The 12,083-nt window shown below is 40.9% G+C and overlaps 1 protein-coding gene across 2 annotated transcripts; it reads left to right on the plus strand.

Moving 5' to 3' along the window:
* The first annotated feature begins 2,007 nt into the window (after positions 1-2,007).
* On the plus strand, positions 2,008-12,035 carry LOC136466750 (ribonuclease J-like). Of its 2 annotated transcripts, XM_066465251.1 has the most exons (17): positions 2,008-2,274; positions 2,517-2,745; positions 3,128-3,251; positions 5,658-5,714; positions 5,836-6,027; positions 6,110-6,187; positions 6,470-6,652; positions 6,751-6,831; positions 8,009-8,074; positions 8,164-8,256; positions 8,828-8,953; positions 9,034-9,147; positions 9,596-9,691; positions 9,771-9,868; positions 10,027-10,442; positions 10,676-11,118; positions 11,276-12,034. In XM_066465251.1, exons 1-17 carry the CDS (start codon positions 2,142-2,144, stop codon positions 11,372-11,374), a joined length of 2,628 nt encoding a protein of 875 aa, XP_066321348.1. In that variant the 5' UTR covers positions 2,008-2,141; the 3' UTR covers positions 11,375-12,034. The 2 variants fall into 2 exon arrangements, with proteins under 2 accessions (XP_066321348.1, XP_066321349.1); XM_066465252.1 differs by lacking the exon at positions 2,008-2,274 and having other exon boundaries at positions 2,575-2,745; positions 3,128-3,237; positions 11,276-12,035.
* Positions 12,036-12,083: the final 48 nt, after the last annotated feature.

A 12,083-nucleotide genomic window follows, 5' to 3' on the forward strand; every position in this document is an offset into this window, starting at 1 on the left:
GAAGGCTAAGGTTTCAAGGCAAAGGCAGGGTATCAAAGAAAGGAAGACAAAGGTCTTTAAATAGATTTTACACCAGTAAAAATGCGGCCCACCAGGCCTGTTTTAACACGGCATGAGGACGCAACGGTCCATTTACCGACGTAGCTAAAATGACGGACGGCTCAAATCCACACAACGGTACAGTTCAACGGGTAGATTTTAGACTTATCCATCCAACACCACGACGGAGTTATCATATTACCATAAAAAAGAACTCATCAACAATAAAGCAAAGAAGGGTTACCTCACAAGGAGCGCAACAACCTGATCCTTACAAAAGAACCCGGATATATGCTCGGGGGCTGCAACAAGAGAGGTTTTCAGTTCTTTTGAACAACTCGGATTTAAAACCCTTCAACTTTTTATTCCAAATAGCAAGAGGCTTGGGGGCTACACTCAGTGAGTGCACTTTTTCCTTCAAAAAAGCGCACGTCACCAAGAGGACTACTTCAAGACAATAGCCTTTCAAACGACATAAGATTCAAGACCCTCTAACTTTTTTTTCCAAATAGCAAGAGGCTCGGGGGCTACACTCAGTGAGTGCACTTTTTCCTTCAAAAAAGCGCACATCACTCAGAAGACTTCTTCAAGACAGACGACTTCAAGGCCACATGACAAAAAGAACCCGAACATAGCTATATTCGAGCTCTTTTCGACAAAGAACCCGGGTATATGCTCGAGAGCCCTTCGACGAAGAATCAGGGCGATTTCAAGAAAAGACCCTCAAGCTCTTTGTGTCAAACAGCAAGAGGCTCGGGGGCTACATCCAAATGGGAGTACTTTTTTCTTCAAAAAGGTACACACCACGCGAAGATCTCACGAAGCGCTACACGGTTTCGCTCAAGAAAGCACTCGGACGACGCTTGTTCCTGCTCGACAAGACTTGAAGGAACAAGACGAGGCTTCCAAAACTCAACCATGAAGTGCTCAGGGGCTTGTCGGTGCGAGACCCACGGGATATCCCGCAAGGAAGGGAGAAGATCTAGTCTAACTAGGATTCTTCCCCTGTAATCTTATTAGTAGTAGTATTATTCTGTAATCCTACTAGGAACTCTCATTGTAAACCGATTAGGATTCTAACCTCCTGACTATATAAAGGAGGGCAGAGATCCTAGGGACGGAGATTTTTAGCAACACAACACTTTACAATCAATCCAACGCAAAGGCTAACGCCGACTGGACGTAGGGCTATTACTCGATCAACGATCGAGGGTCCGAACCAGGATAAATCGACTGTCTCTTGCGTTTACCGTCGAGTTCTATATGCGCTGAAGCCCGAACATACTACCCTAGATACCCCCATGGTAGGCTATCGGTGGTAAAACATCGACAGATAAGGATCAAGCTAATAGGAAAGAGATACTTGGAGTTGGAGTACAATATGATCACTATTGGAGACATGTGGCTATACCTATGTCCTACAATTTTTGTCCATACCATACCCATTTTGATGCGGATATGGATTTAGGCTTCATTCCATACTAAGATATACAAGTCTTCTCAATTGACCTCAATCTCTATTAGGACACGTGAGAATGAAAAGGTTCAAAGTCAAGTAAAAGCTTAATACATCCTTAGGAAAAATAGAGCTTAATCTATATATATTGGGAGATTTGTTTTTGTAAATTCTGTATTTTCAATACCAAATTGATTATAATAATCTTTACATTTTACATGGTTGACGAAGACTACTAATCCGGTGTTTTCAACCGTTTGACCGAAAGCACACACTATATATTTTCATCTATAAACGAATGAGGTAAAATATGAGAAATGATGCAGAAAAAAATCAATATATTCATAAATGGCTTAAGTTTTTCTTAGTACTGTACAATTAGCGTAGAGCCGAAAAGAAAAATCTTGTAAAAAAGTGGATAAAAGAGATATTTTGGGCCAAGCTGCCGCCCTTGCCCAATCCAAATCTCGAACGCCATCTGTCGGACAGAGAATCCAAGCAGAAACCGTTCTCTTTTCCTTCTCGCACAGCAACCCTTTGATTTGTTTCGGTGAAAATTACAGCCAGTGCCACCGCCTTCCTTATCCTGGGCGTTGGACGGACGGGCCCGAGCGAGCGACTCGAGCGTCCCGCCGCCGCCGCCGCCATGGTGGCGCTCGCCTCACTCTCGTCTCTCTGCCCCTGCGGCGTCGCCCGCCGCCGCGCTGCCTCCGCCTCCTCATCCGCCGCCGTTTCCATCTCGTGCTGCGCCGTCGCGACCCCGTCCTCCTCAGGGAAAGGTACGCACGGCTGCTGCCAGTACCCGTTCAATTTCAAAAGGCTAATTAGGATTCAGTTAAATGTTGTGTCCACGCGTAACTGCTTTTTAAAGTCACCATTTTACTTTGCAAAGCATCTCGGTTCCATTTCTTCAACAGGATATTTTGGTTGTAATGTGATATAGGGAATCAAACGGTTGCCTATGTAATATGCAAATGCATACTTTATTGTGCTCAAGGGAACTCTCTACTGATGTGTGCAGGGCCCCAGGAATCTAGAACACCCCGAAGAAGGCTGAGGAAAACTGAGGGTGCCACCAAGAGCTTGGAAGATTCGGTCAAGCGAAAGATGGAGCAGTTGTATGAAGGGGCCGATGGTCCACCTCTGCGAGTCTTCCCTATTGGTGGTCTTGGGGAAATCGGCATGAATTGCATGCTTGTGGGGAATTATGACCGATATATCTTGATTGATGCTGGGGTTATGTTCCCAGAGTACGTAGAAACAATATCTCTCTCCTGCTTACACTACAGTTCAGCTCCCATTATTTTTAATGCCTTTCGCATATAATTATGTGTGTGTAACAGCTTACGTTTTTTTCCTTCCTGAAGCCCACATGTGTGAAAAAATTGTCAAAAAATTCAATAAATAATCATTTCTATTGTATCATGCTGCTGGATAACTAATTAGCATTTTTCTGCAGTTCTGCGCTTAGTCTCTAGTAAAGTTCCTGTATAATAGAAAGTCATGTGAATGAGCCTCTGCCACATAAGGACTCAGCATTTTCTGCACATTATAGATGTATTCTGTATAAATTTTCCTTAGCATGAATGCTGTTTTTTTCACTGAATTGGAGTCTGTTTAAAAATGTGTCAGTTATGATGAGTTTGGTGTGCAAAAGATTATCCCAGACACCACGTTCATCAAGAAATGGAGCCACAAAATTGAAGCAGTTATCATCACGCACGGCCATGAAGATCACATCGGTGCATTGCCTTGGGTAAATAATTCTCCTGCTTCTTGAGTAAACCATTCCAATTCATCATGTTTGCTTGGCTTTGATCTGCTACACACTTTGCTACTTTATTCACATGCAAACCAACAACCCTTTGTTGAGTCACAGCTCCTTCTACAGTCTAAACAGCAGAAAGGAGAATTTGTTGTACTTGTTTGAAAGTTAGATGTTTTGTGTACAGGCTAGTTAATTTGTTACCTGCTTGTCCCTTTGTTGAATTTTAGTGTAATTTACAGAAACATTGGATGGATATTCTTTTTTTTTGGGGTTTGAAATGTTGTAGTACATAATTCATGATATGTAGTGGTCCAGATCATTTTATGATGATACTAATCTAGAACATGGACTACTGTAAAATTCTCTCTTTATTCCTAAATTGGTCTCTACGAAAAAAAATATGTGGACCGGTGTCCCCACAAAAATTGTAGTTTAGGCATAGTAGTAAATTAGTAATACTATATATTTGTTATAAAAAATGCTCTCATGCTATTATACGTTACAGAAGTTCTACTAATATACAAGTATAAAAAAAGGCCAAATGTGATTATTAGATATTGTGCTAATATCCTAAATGGAATATATTTTTGAACAAAGGTAGTAGGAAACATCCAAATTCTTGCTTTCGTACAATGCTAGGTAGTCTAGATTTCCCCTTTGTTTGTCATCAACGATCAACATTATAAAGTTGCCAGCTGAGTTATTTGTGATATCGCATGATGTGGCAGTGAATAATCCATTATACCCAGTAGCAGACTTCATTTTCCCCTAATAGCATGGGTTAAGAAACTCAGAATCAGATCAATGTCAGTTGAATCCAACAAAATGCACCATCAATGCAATGCCACCTTTATATTGTTTGTAAACATGAATACTTTTTTCTTTCTCGAATCTGTAGGAGAGCTCTGCGTCATTGTATTAAGGAGTAAAATGGTTCGAGTACAACGAACACATGCGCAAAGAAAAAGGAGCACCCTAGTTTCTCTTTGGACATAGGTGCCATGAATAGAAATGAGAATGGCCTCAACTGAAAGATCCAACCTACAGCCATAGAACTCTCAACCATTTTGCTCCCGCTGGGCACCAAACCTTGGCATTGCCGGAGATATCCCACCCAAGACGCAAACAGAAGTAATGCACCGCAATGATTTGATAAGCAAGATTTTCTAATTGGTAGGAAATAGTCATTATCTTGTATAACCATGAAGGCACCAAACCTTGGCATTGCCGGACATGTCCCACACAAAACACAAACAGAAGTGATGTGCCATAATGATTTGATTAGCAAGATCTTCTAATGTGTAGGAAATAGTCATTGTCTTGTATAACCACGATGTAGAAAGAGGTTTCTTCACAATTACCTCTGCTTTAAAGGCAGAACAAGATTCACTTATAAATTAATGGATAATGGATTATTTTGATTCATCAAAAGAACTATAGCTTCTAGTGCCGGTCAACTTCTTTGTGTTGAGCTACTGCCACACTGAGCATCATTGTTACAAGGCTAAAATTCTGTCACGGCCAACAGTTCTGAAAATCCTGCACCTGCTTGTCATAGACCATGGTCCCGTTTCAACTAAGCAAGGAGAGGTGCTTCGTAAGACGTATGGGACCATGCCAATGCATCTGTTTCCTTTGACATAAAGCGGTAGGGTTGGGGGAGTGTTGTATGACAGTTGACAGGTAGGGCTGCAATATCAGATGGATAACATGTGATGCAATTATTGTGAGAACAATACCTAGTGTAATTGAAGGTGTATCTCTGCAAAATAAATCATAAAGAGTTGCAGTTCTCTAGAAAATAGGCCAAAGCAGACATAGCTTCTGAATTTATTCATTGTGAATTATCTAAATTTGAGGACATATCTGGCATCTGAAGTGATACTGTTTTGTTTATTGATTTCCATAATCTTTATGTGGCATGTACAATGTTGTTTAGGTCACTTTGGACAGGGCTTGTCCTATTTAAGCTAGGTTGGTTATGTGGCTCTAGTAGCACTCCTCAGGTCCTAGGTTCAACTCCCCGTGGGAGTGAATTTCAGGCTGAGGTTAAAAAAACTCCCCTCGTCTGTCCACGCCAAAGCGCAGGTCTAAGGCCCGGTCCGGGTTGTGGTCGTTCTCACATGGACTACGGTGCTGCTGTGTATGGGTGGGGCAGGGTTTGGGGGTTTTCTCAACCTGCGTGACAAGGTCTTCTTTATATGTCCGCTGATGTTTCTAGAATTCCTATCTCAATATGGAAGTACTTGACATGGTATCTGGATATATTTTTTTGCAGAGAATGTGATATCTGGATATTATGCAGATCTTTGTAATCTATGGCACTGAATTTCTATCTGTATTTGGAATTATCATAAGCTCTTATTTCCCTTCAAACATTTTTACTGTTAATAGGTCATTCCAGCACTCGATTCAACAACACCGATTTTTGCATCATCTTTCACCATGGAGGTAACACTGAAAATTGTTTTGATTGCTAGTCACATCATTGCCATTTTGCACTGTTGAACAACCTGCATAAAAAAAAAATAGATCTTCAGAATTTTGAAATGCATTATTGATAATTGGACAGCTAATCAAGAAGCGTTTGAAGGAGTTTGGGATCTTCCTCTCGTCCAGGCTTAAGGTTTTAAGAATTAAAAAGAGATTTCAGGCTGGACCTTTTGAAGTCGAACCCATCCGTGTAACTCATTCAATTCCTGACTGTTGTGGCTTAGTGCTTCGTTGTGGTGATGGCATAATTTTCCATACTGGTGACTGGAAAGTAAGTAAGATCAGCAATAAGTGTATACTAGATTTTATATACTTTTGACTATTTTGTATAACTTTATTATTTTCTCTTGTAGATTGATGAATCACCAGTGGATGGAAAAAATTTTGACCGCCAAGCATTGGAGGAGCTCTCCAAAGAAGGTGTTACTCTTGTAAGTCGATCCAGTATTCCAGTATCTTGTGCATATGGGTTACTTCTGTTTCTAGAATGAAGGTCATTGACTTTGCTTGCACACATGTTGTCTGGCTTCAAAGATGCACTCATGCAGCTATGAAGTATGAACATATTAAAAGATTAGGAATAGTTGTGCAATATCAATAGACTAATGAAGTGTTCACCTAGGTCTGACCTATACTAGTATGAGCAGCTCTTTGTTGATATGTTCCTGACATTGCTTCTTTCTTTTCCCTCTTTTTCCTCCCTTCAATACAAGATGATGAGTGACTCAACAAATGTTCTATCCCCTGGAAGATCAATCAGTGAATCTGTTGTTGCTGGTTCATTGTTGCGACATATTTCGGAAGCAAAAGGAAGAGTAATTACGACACAATTTGCCTCGAACATACATCGAATTGGGAGCATCAAAGCTGCTGCAGATTTAACTGGTCGAAAAATGGTAAATATTTTGAAATTTTAATTCGACAGAGTGTTACTTTACTATGTTCAATTTTGATGATGTTTTAACTAGTTTGTAGTTTTGGTGGGCTAGAACAGGTGTTTGTTGGAATGTCACTCAGGACATACCTTGAAGCTGCTTTCAAGGATGGAAAGGCACCACTGGATCCATCAACCTTGGTATGCAGCAACTTTATTAGATTAGTTAAATGTTCTTTGTGTTTATTGCTACTGTGATGTTACAAATGACGCATTATTTTTAATGGACCTTTTTTCCCCCTTTTGTGATACATGCAATTGATATGCTAGTATCGACATATGCTGACATTCTTTGTGAGAATAATTTGTTTCTGCATCCTGTTATAATCTATAGTTTTATTAGCTTCAGCTATCCACTTTACCTCACACATTATCATATACTTTATAAAGGAAAATATATACAAAACTCGTCAGAGTTCACTGAAGGTGTTTGAGTGCTATTTGCTTCAGTTTAACGTGGGTAGGTGGTGATTTAATAAAAGGGCAGACCCAATGCCGGAGGCTCCCACATGAGTGGGGTCTGGGGAAGGGAAAAACCGAGGCAAGCCTTTCCCCCTGCAAAATCTGCGGAGAGGCTGCTTCGAACCCGTGACCTGGTGACTCAATGAGACAGCTCTCACCACTGCACCAGGCCTGCCCTTCTAGGTGGTGATTTAATTCTGGTGGAAAAGTAGTTCTGCTACCTTTGGGTACGCAGATCTTTTAGCCCATCACATTCAAATAGTTGAGTGCTAGTTGCATCAAGTCTGACAGCTTGTAGAGTAACCTGATGCTTCTATTTGGGTCCGTAGATCTTTTAGCCAATCATATCAGACGGTTAACTTCTAATTGCAGCAGGTCTGGCAGCTTATAGAGTAATTGATTGATTTGATTCTTGATTGTATTTATCCAGGTGCATAGCTTTCTATTTGCCTTAACATTTGTCAGCCATCCAGTGTTCCTTCTTTGTTAATGGCCAGCAGATCCTTCGATGTCCTGGCAAAAATGTATGCAAGCAATTTTTGTTTAAATATCCTGCTACTACCAGGCACCATCTATGGGTTCCTGCTGGGAGGACTTGAGTTTATTTAATGTAAACGTATAATGAAACAATTGCAATCTCAGTTGTTGTGTACAAATGCTTAGGTGTGTTAAATGATTACGAGTAATAGTCTGACTTGATGGTTGAGTTATTTTGATATTACTATAGTTTACCTTAAATTGACGTCAACACATAGATATGCTACATGATTTCTCTGTCGGTGCAATCTTTTGATATTACATATTATGATGTTACATAATTTCATCTTCCTAATCGCATAGTTGAAACATCCTGCAGGTCAAGGCAGAGGACATGGATGCGTATGCCCCTAAAGATCTTTTGGTTGTCACTACGGGTTCACAAGTAAGACATACATGCTATAGGCCTAAATTTTTCAAATGCTCTCATCAGCCACCTTAAACCTCTTGCATCTCTGTATTCAACTTTGCCAGGGAGAACCACGTGCAGCTCTGAATCTTGCATCTTATGGGGGGAGTCATGCTCTTAAACTATCAAAAGAGGATGTCCTTCTTTATTCAGCTAAGGTATTCTTATCTATCCTTCACTTTATTTTCCTGATAGCTGTCTCCTCGCATTGCACAGGCGAGGGTAAGGATTGCCACAGACCCCGCACAGAGCGGGAGCTCTCTGCACTGGGTACGCCCTTTATAGCTTTCACAATATTTGAGAATAGTCACATGGGAGGTGTTATACATGTTAGCTATCTAGGCCTGTTTTATATCGGTTAATGGTTATGTGTTCACATAAGTGGGTTCTCTTAATGCTGGCAGCTGTATTGAACTGGACTTGCTTATATTATGAAGAAAATTATTTTCATATTTGAAGGCTTGTACAAATTATTATTTGCTTTTAGTCAAGATAATACCTAAAAAATGACACCAAATGTACTAGAAGTGGAAAACATTGCAAGTACCCTTTATGTATGATACTGAACATGCTAGTGAAAAAAAAAACATCTGGAAACAGTTCTGTCTTTTTTTCCTTAATCTTTATAATCATTCCAGAATGCGAATGCCACCTTACGCAAAAAAAAAATGCTTTTCTTTTGGAAGTTAGCATTGCAATTTATTGTCCTGCATATACTTTTCTTTTCAGGTTATTCCTGGAAACGAGACACGGGTAATGAAGATGATGAATCGTCTCACTGATCTTGGCCCAAAAATTATCATGGGTAAAGATTCTGGCCTGCATACCTCTGGGCATGCCTACCGAGAGGAGCTGGTAAATTTTCGTTCTCCTTGTTTTATGGTGTTGTGATGTTGCCTTAAGATGATGACAGGCCTTTGATTTATTATTTGCAGGAGGAAGTTCTTCGGATTGTTAAACCACAACACTTCTTGCCTGTTCATGGAGAGCTCCTATTTCTCAAAGAACATGAATTGCTTGGAAGATCAACTGGCATAAGGCACACAACTGTAAGTAATCTCAGTAACTTGGCGCTCTGGATTTGTATGCCAAGGGAGAGAATATGAAGGGCGGGCCTGGTGCAAGCGGTAGAGTCTTACCGCCTGTGACCGGAAGGTCCCGGGTTCGAGTCGTGGTCTCCTCGCATTGCACATGCGAGGGTAAGGCTTGCCACTGACACCCTTCCCCAGACCCTGCACAGAGCGGGAGCTCTCTAGGCTGGGTACGCCCTTTCTTTTTCCTTAGTCTGCAGTGGCTAACTGGCTATTGAATTTCAACAAACAGTAAGAAATGTAGGGCCTTTCTGCTATAGTAGCAGTGAGTATTCACAAAAGAAACTTGTTTGATCTGTATTTTTTTTTTTTTGCAAATTCCAAGTATTATTTGCATTGCCATAATACAGCAAAGCTCATATTTGTTAGCATTGGTTGGGTTCTTAGATTGCTACTATGATTGCAGGTAATAAAAAATGGAGAGATGCTTGGTGTGTCACATCTAAGAAACAGAAGAGTTTTGTCCAATGGATTTGTTTCATTAGGGAAGGAGGATCTTCAGGTGAACCATTTATTTTATGCGATCATTTTTTTTCTGTCTTTAACAGCTATGATGTCTTACATGACATATGATATCACAGCTCATGTTTAGTGATGGGGATAAGGCTTTTGGTACATCCACTGATCTCTGCATTGATGAGAGACTAAGAATTGCATCTGATGGCATTATTTTTGTCAGGTAGTTTTGGAGTATTTCTAGGTTTATCTTCAGCAAAAATTTCTCCTCTCATGTGAAATGACTGTGATTTATGTCGAGCTTTGTAATAGTCAAAATGGTAAAACCATATATCATGTTGTTTGGTGCACCTAAACATTTTACATGTTATTCCTTTGCAGCATGGAGATCTTCCGACCTCAGAAGGAACATGGTTTAGCGCAGTCAGGTTTGAAAGGAAAATTTAAGATTACTACAAGATGTCTATGGCTTGATAATGGAAGATTGTTGGACGCACTCTACAAAGCAGCTCATGCTGCATTGTCAAGCTGTCCTGTGAATTGTCCACTTAGTCACATGGAGAGGATGGTAGCTGAAATCTTGAGGAAAATGGTACGGAAGTATAGTGGGAAGAGGCCTGACATCATTGCGGTTGCTATGGAGAACACCACGGCAGGTTTCCCAGAACACCTCGATGCTAAATCATCTGGAAATTTTGGACCTTCCTCAGCTACTAGCCATCTGAGCAGGAGTCCAGCTACGAGTCTTGAAGGCAGTTATAAAACACACCCAGACAACCCAGAGGTGGATGCTGAAGGTACTCTTAACAAATTGTGTCTTATGAATTACTCAATTCTGTAGTATCTTTGAATAAGGTGCATATCATGTCTTGAAACTTTAGACTGGTCTGCAGGGCAGGTATAGTCCTAGACTGTCATAAAGTGTCTCATTTTGTATTGACTTGTATGTTGTTCATTAATTCATATGGCTGTGCATTGTTCTATGCTTTTCATTGTCTGATACTCACCCTGTCAGTGCTTTATCACACAGAAACCCCTCCTGAGGCAGTGAGAACAACACCTGATGATGCAACCACAAGCTCCAATGGTGAAGCATTCTTCTCTTCAGATTTACATCAGCCTAAAACATTGGAGCACTTTTGGGAGTCATTCAAATCCCCTACAGCTGTTAAAATTGCACGGATTGTCAATGGGGGGAACAAACAAAATCTTGGCATGATTGGCATAATGGGTAAGGACTCATCAATCCAGTCAGCTCCTGCTCCAGTTAAGTCTTCAAAAAAGAACAAGTGGAAACCTGAGGAAATTAAGAGCTTGATACAGATGCGTGGCGAAATGAATGAGAAATTTCAGAGCGTGAAAGGAAGAATGGTTCTGTGGGAGGAGATTTCTGATACCATGTTGAACCAAGGAATAAGTCATACGCCGGCACAATGCAAGTCTCTTTGGACATCGTTAGTTCAGAAATATGAGGTTAGCCATAAATTCAGTTTCTTCCGAATCCTATAAAATCATTGAAGCAAGTATAGAAGGCTGTTTTTGCTCGGTCTGTAGAATTAAGCAAGATAGCTGTCATGTATTTCAGATTGCGTAGTAATGTCTGACAGTAGTAATTCTCTATCGTTGGCAGGAAAGCAAGAAGGATACGGAGAGCATGAAGACGTGGCCGTATTTCTTGGCCATGGATAGGATTCTATCGCAGCAAGGGGAAATGGCAACAAAAGGATAGAAAAAGGCTGTAGTTTAGTGGTAGAGATTTAGAACATTGAAATGTATACAACACCTGGTGATCCATTGGGATCGGATTACCTTGTTTTGAGTGAGAGAGACGGTAGCACGAGATCGAGATGGCTCGACTGGCTGGGAATTAGGCTTCAGGGCCCGTGGACTTCCGGAGTGGGGTAGCTGACTTGTTATGTAGCACCACCTGACTTGCAGGAGGTGGGGGTACGATTGAGCTGCATGAGCCACACCGTTGATTGGTTATGTGTACAAACGGCATGTACGTGTACCTTTTCTGACTAGTGCATCAGATGTTTTGAGGAGTTTAGTGTTCATTTGCATCAATGGTGGATATAGCTAAGCTAGCTAGGCGAGAATATTATCGCGAGACACTGGTGTCTGTTAGACTTGGGCCTTTTGAGATTGCGGAGAGCACGTTACATCATCAGATTCAGTGCACCTGACAGGGGCATCGTCATCGTCAAGAGTATATGCGCCTCGATCTCCTGCATGCCACCTGATTATTATTGTTCGTGCTGTTGTCCGACATGGTGACCCGCTGTTGTCCAACAAAAGAAAATCGAAACGAGAGGCACGTGTTGCTGTGGTGCCACTAGTGCGCGTATGACCTCGTCTGATTCTCGCCTTGTTACTTTTTATTTTTCAACATTGTTACTCACTCCATTCCCATTTATTTTTGGAAAAGCCAAAACAAA

The sequence above is a fragment of the Miscanthus floridulus genome, chromosome 7 (assembly GCF_019320115.1).
Source record: "Miscanthus floridulus cultivar M001 chromosome 7, ASM1932011v1, whole genome shotgun sequence".
Taxonomy (NCBI): domain Eukaryota; kingdom Viridiplantae; phylum Streptophyta; class Magnoliopsida; order Poales; family Poaceae; genus Miscanthus; species Miscanthus floridulus.

Bases quoted from the DNA above. Each gene is read 5' to 3' on its own strand.
- LOC136466750 (XM_066465251.1), top strand. From the start codon at position 2,142: ATGGTGGCGCTCGCCTCACTCTCGTCTCTCTGCCCCTGCGGCGTCGCC. The intron at 3,252-5,657 runs GTAAATAATTCT...TACTGTTAATAG, and splicing joins ACATCGGTGCATTGCCTTGG to GTCATTCCAGCACTCGATTC. The intron at 6,832-8,008 runs GTATGCAGCAAC...AACATCCTGCAG, and splicing joins CACTGGATCCATCAACCTTG to GTCAAGGCAGAGGACATGGA.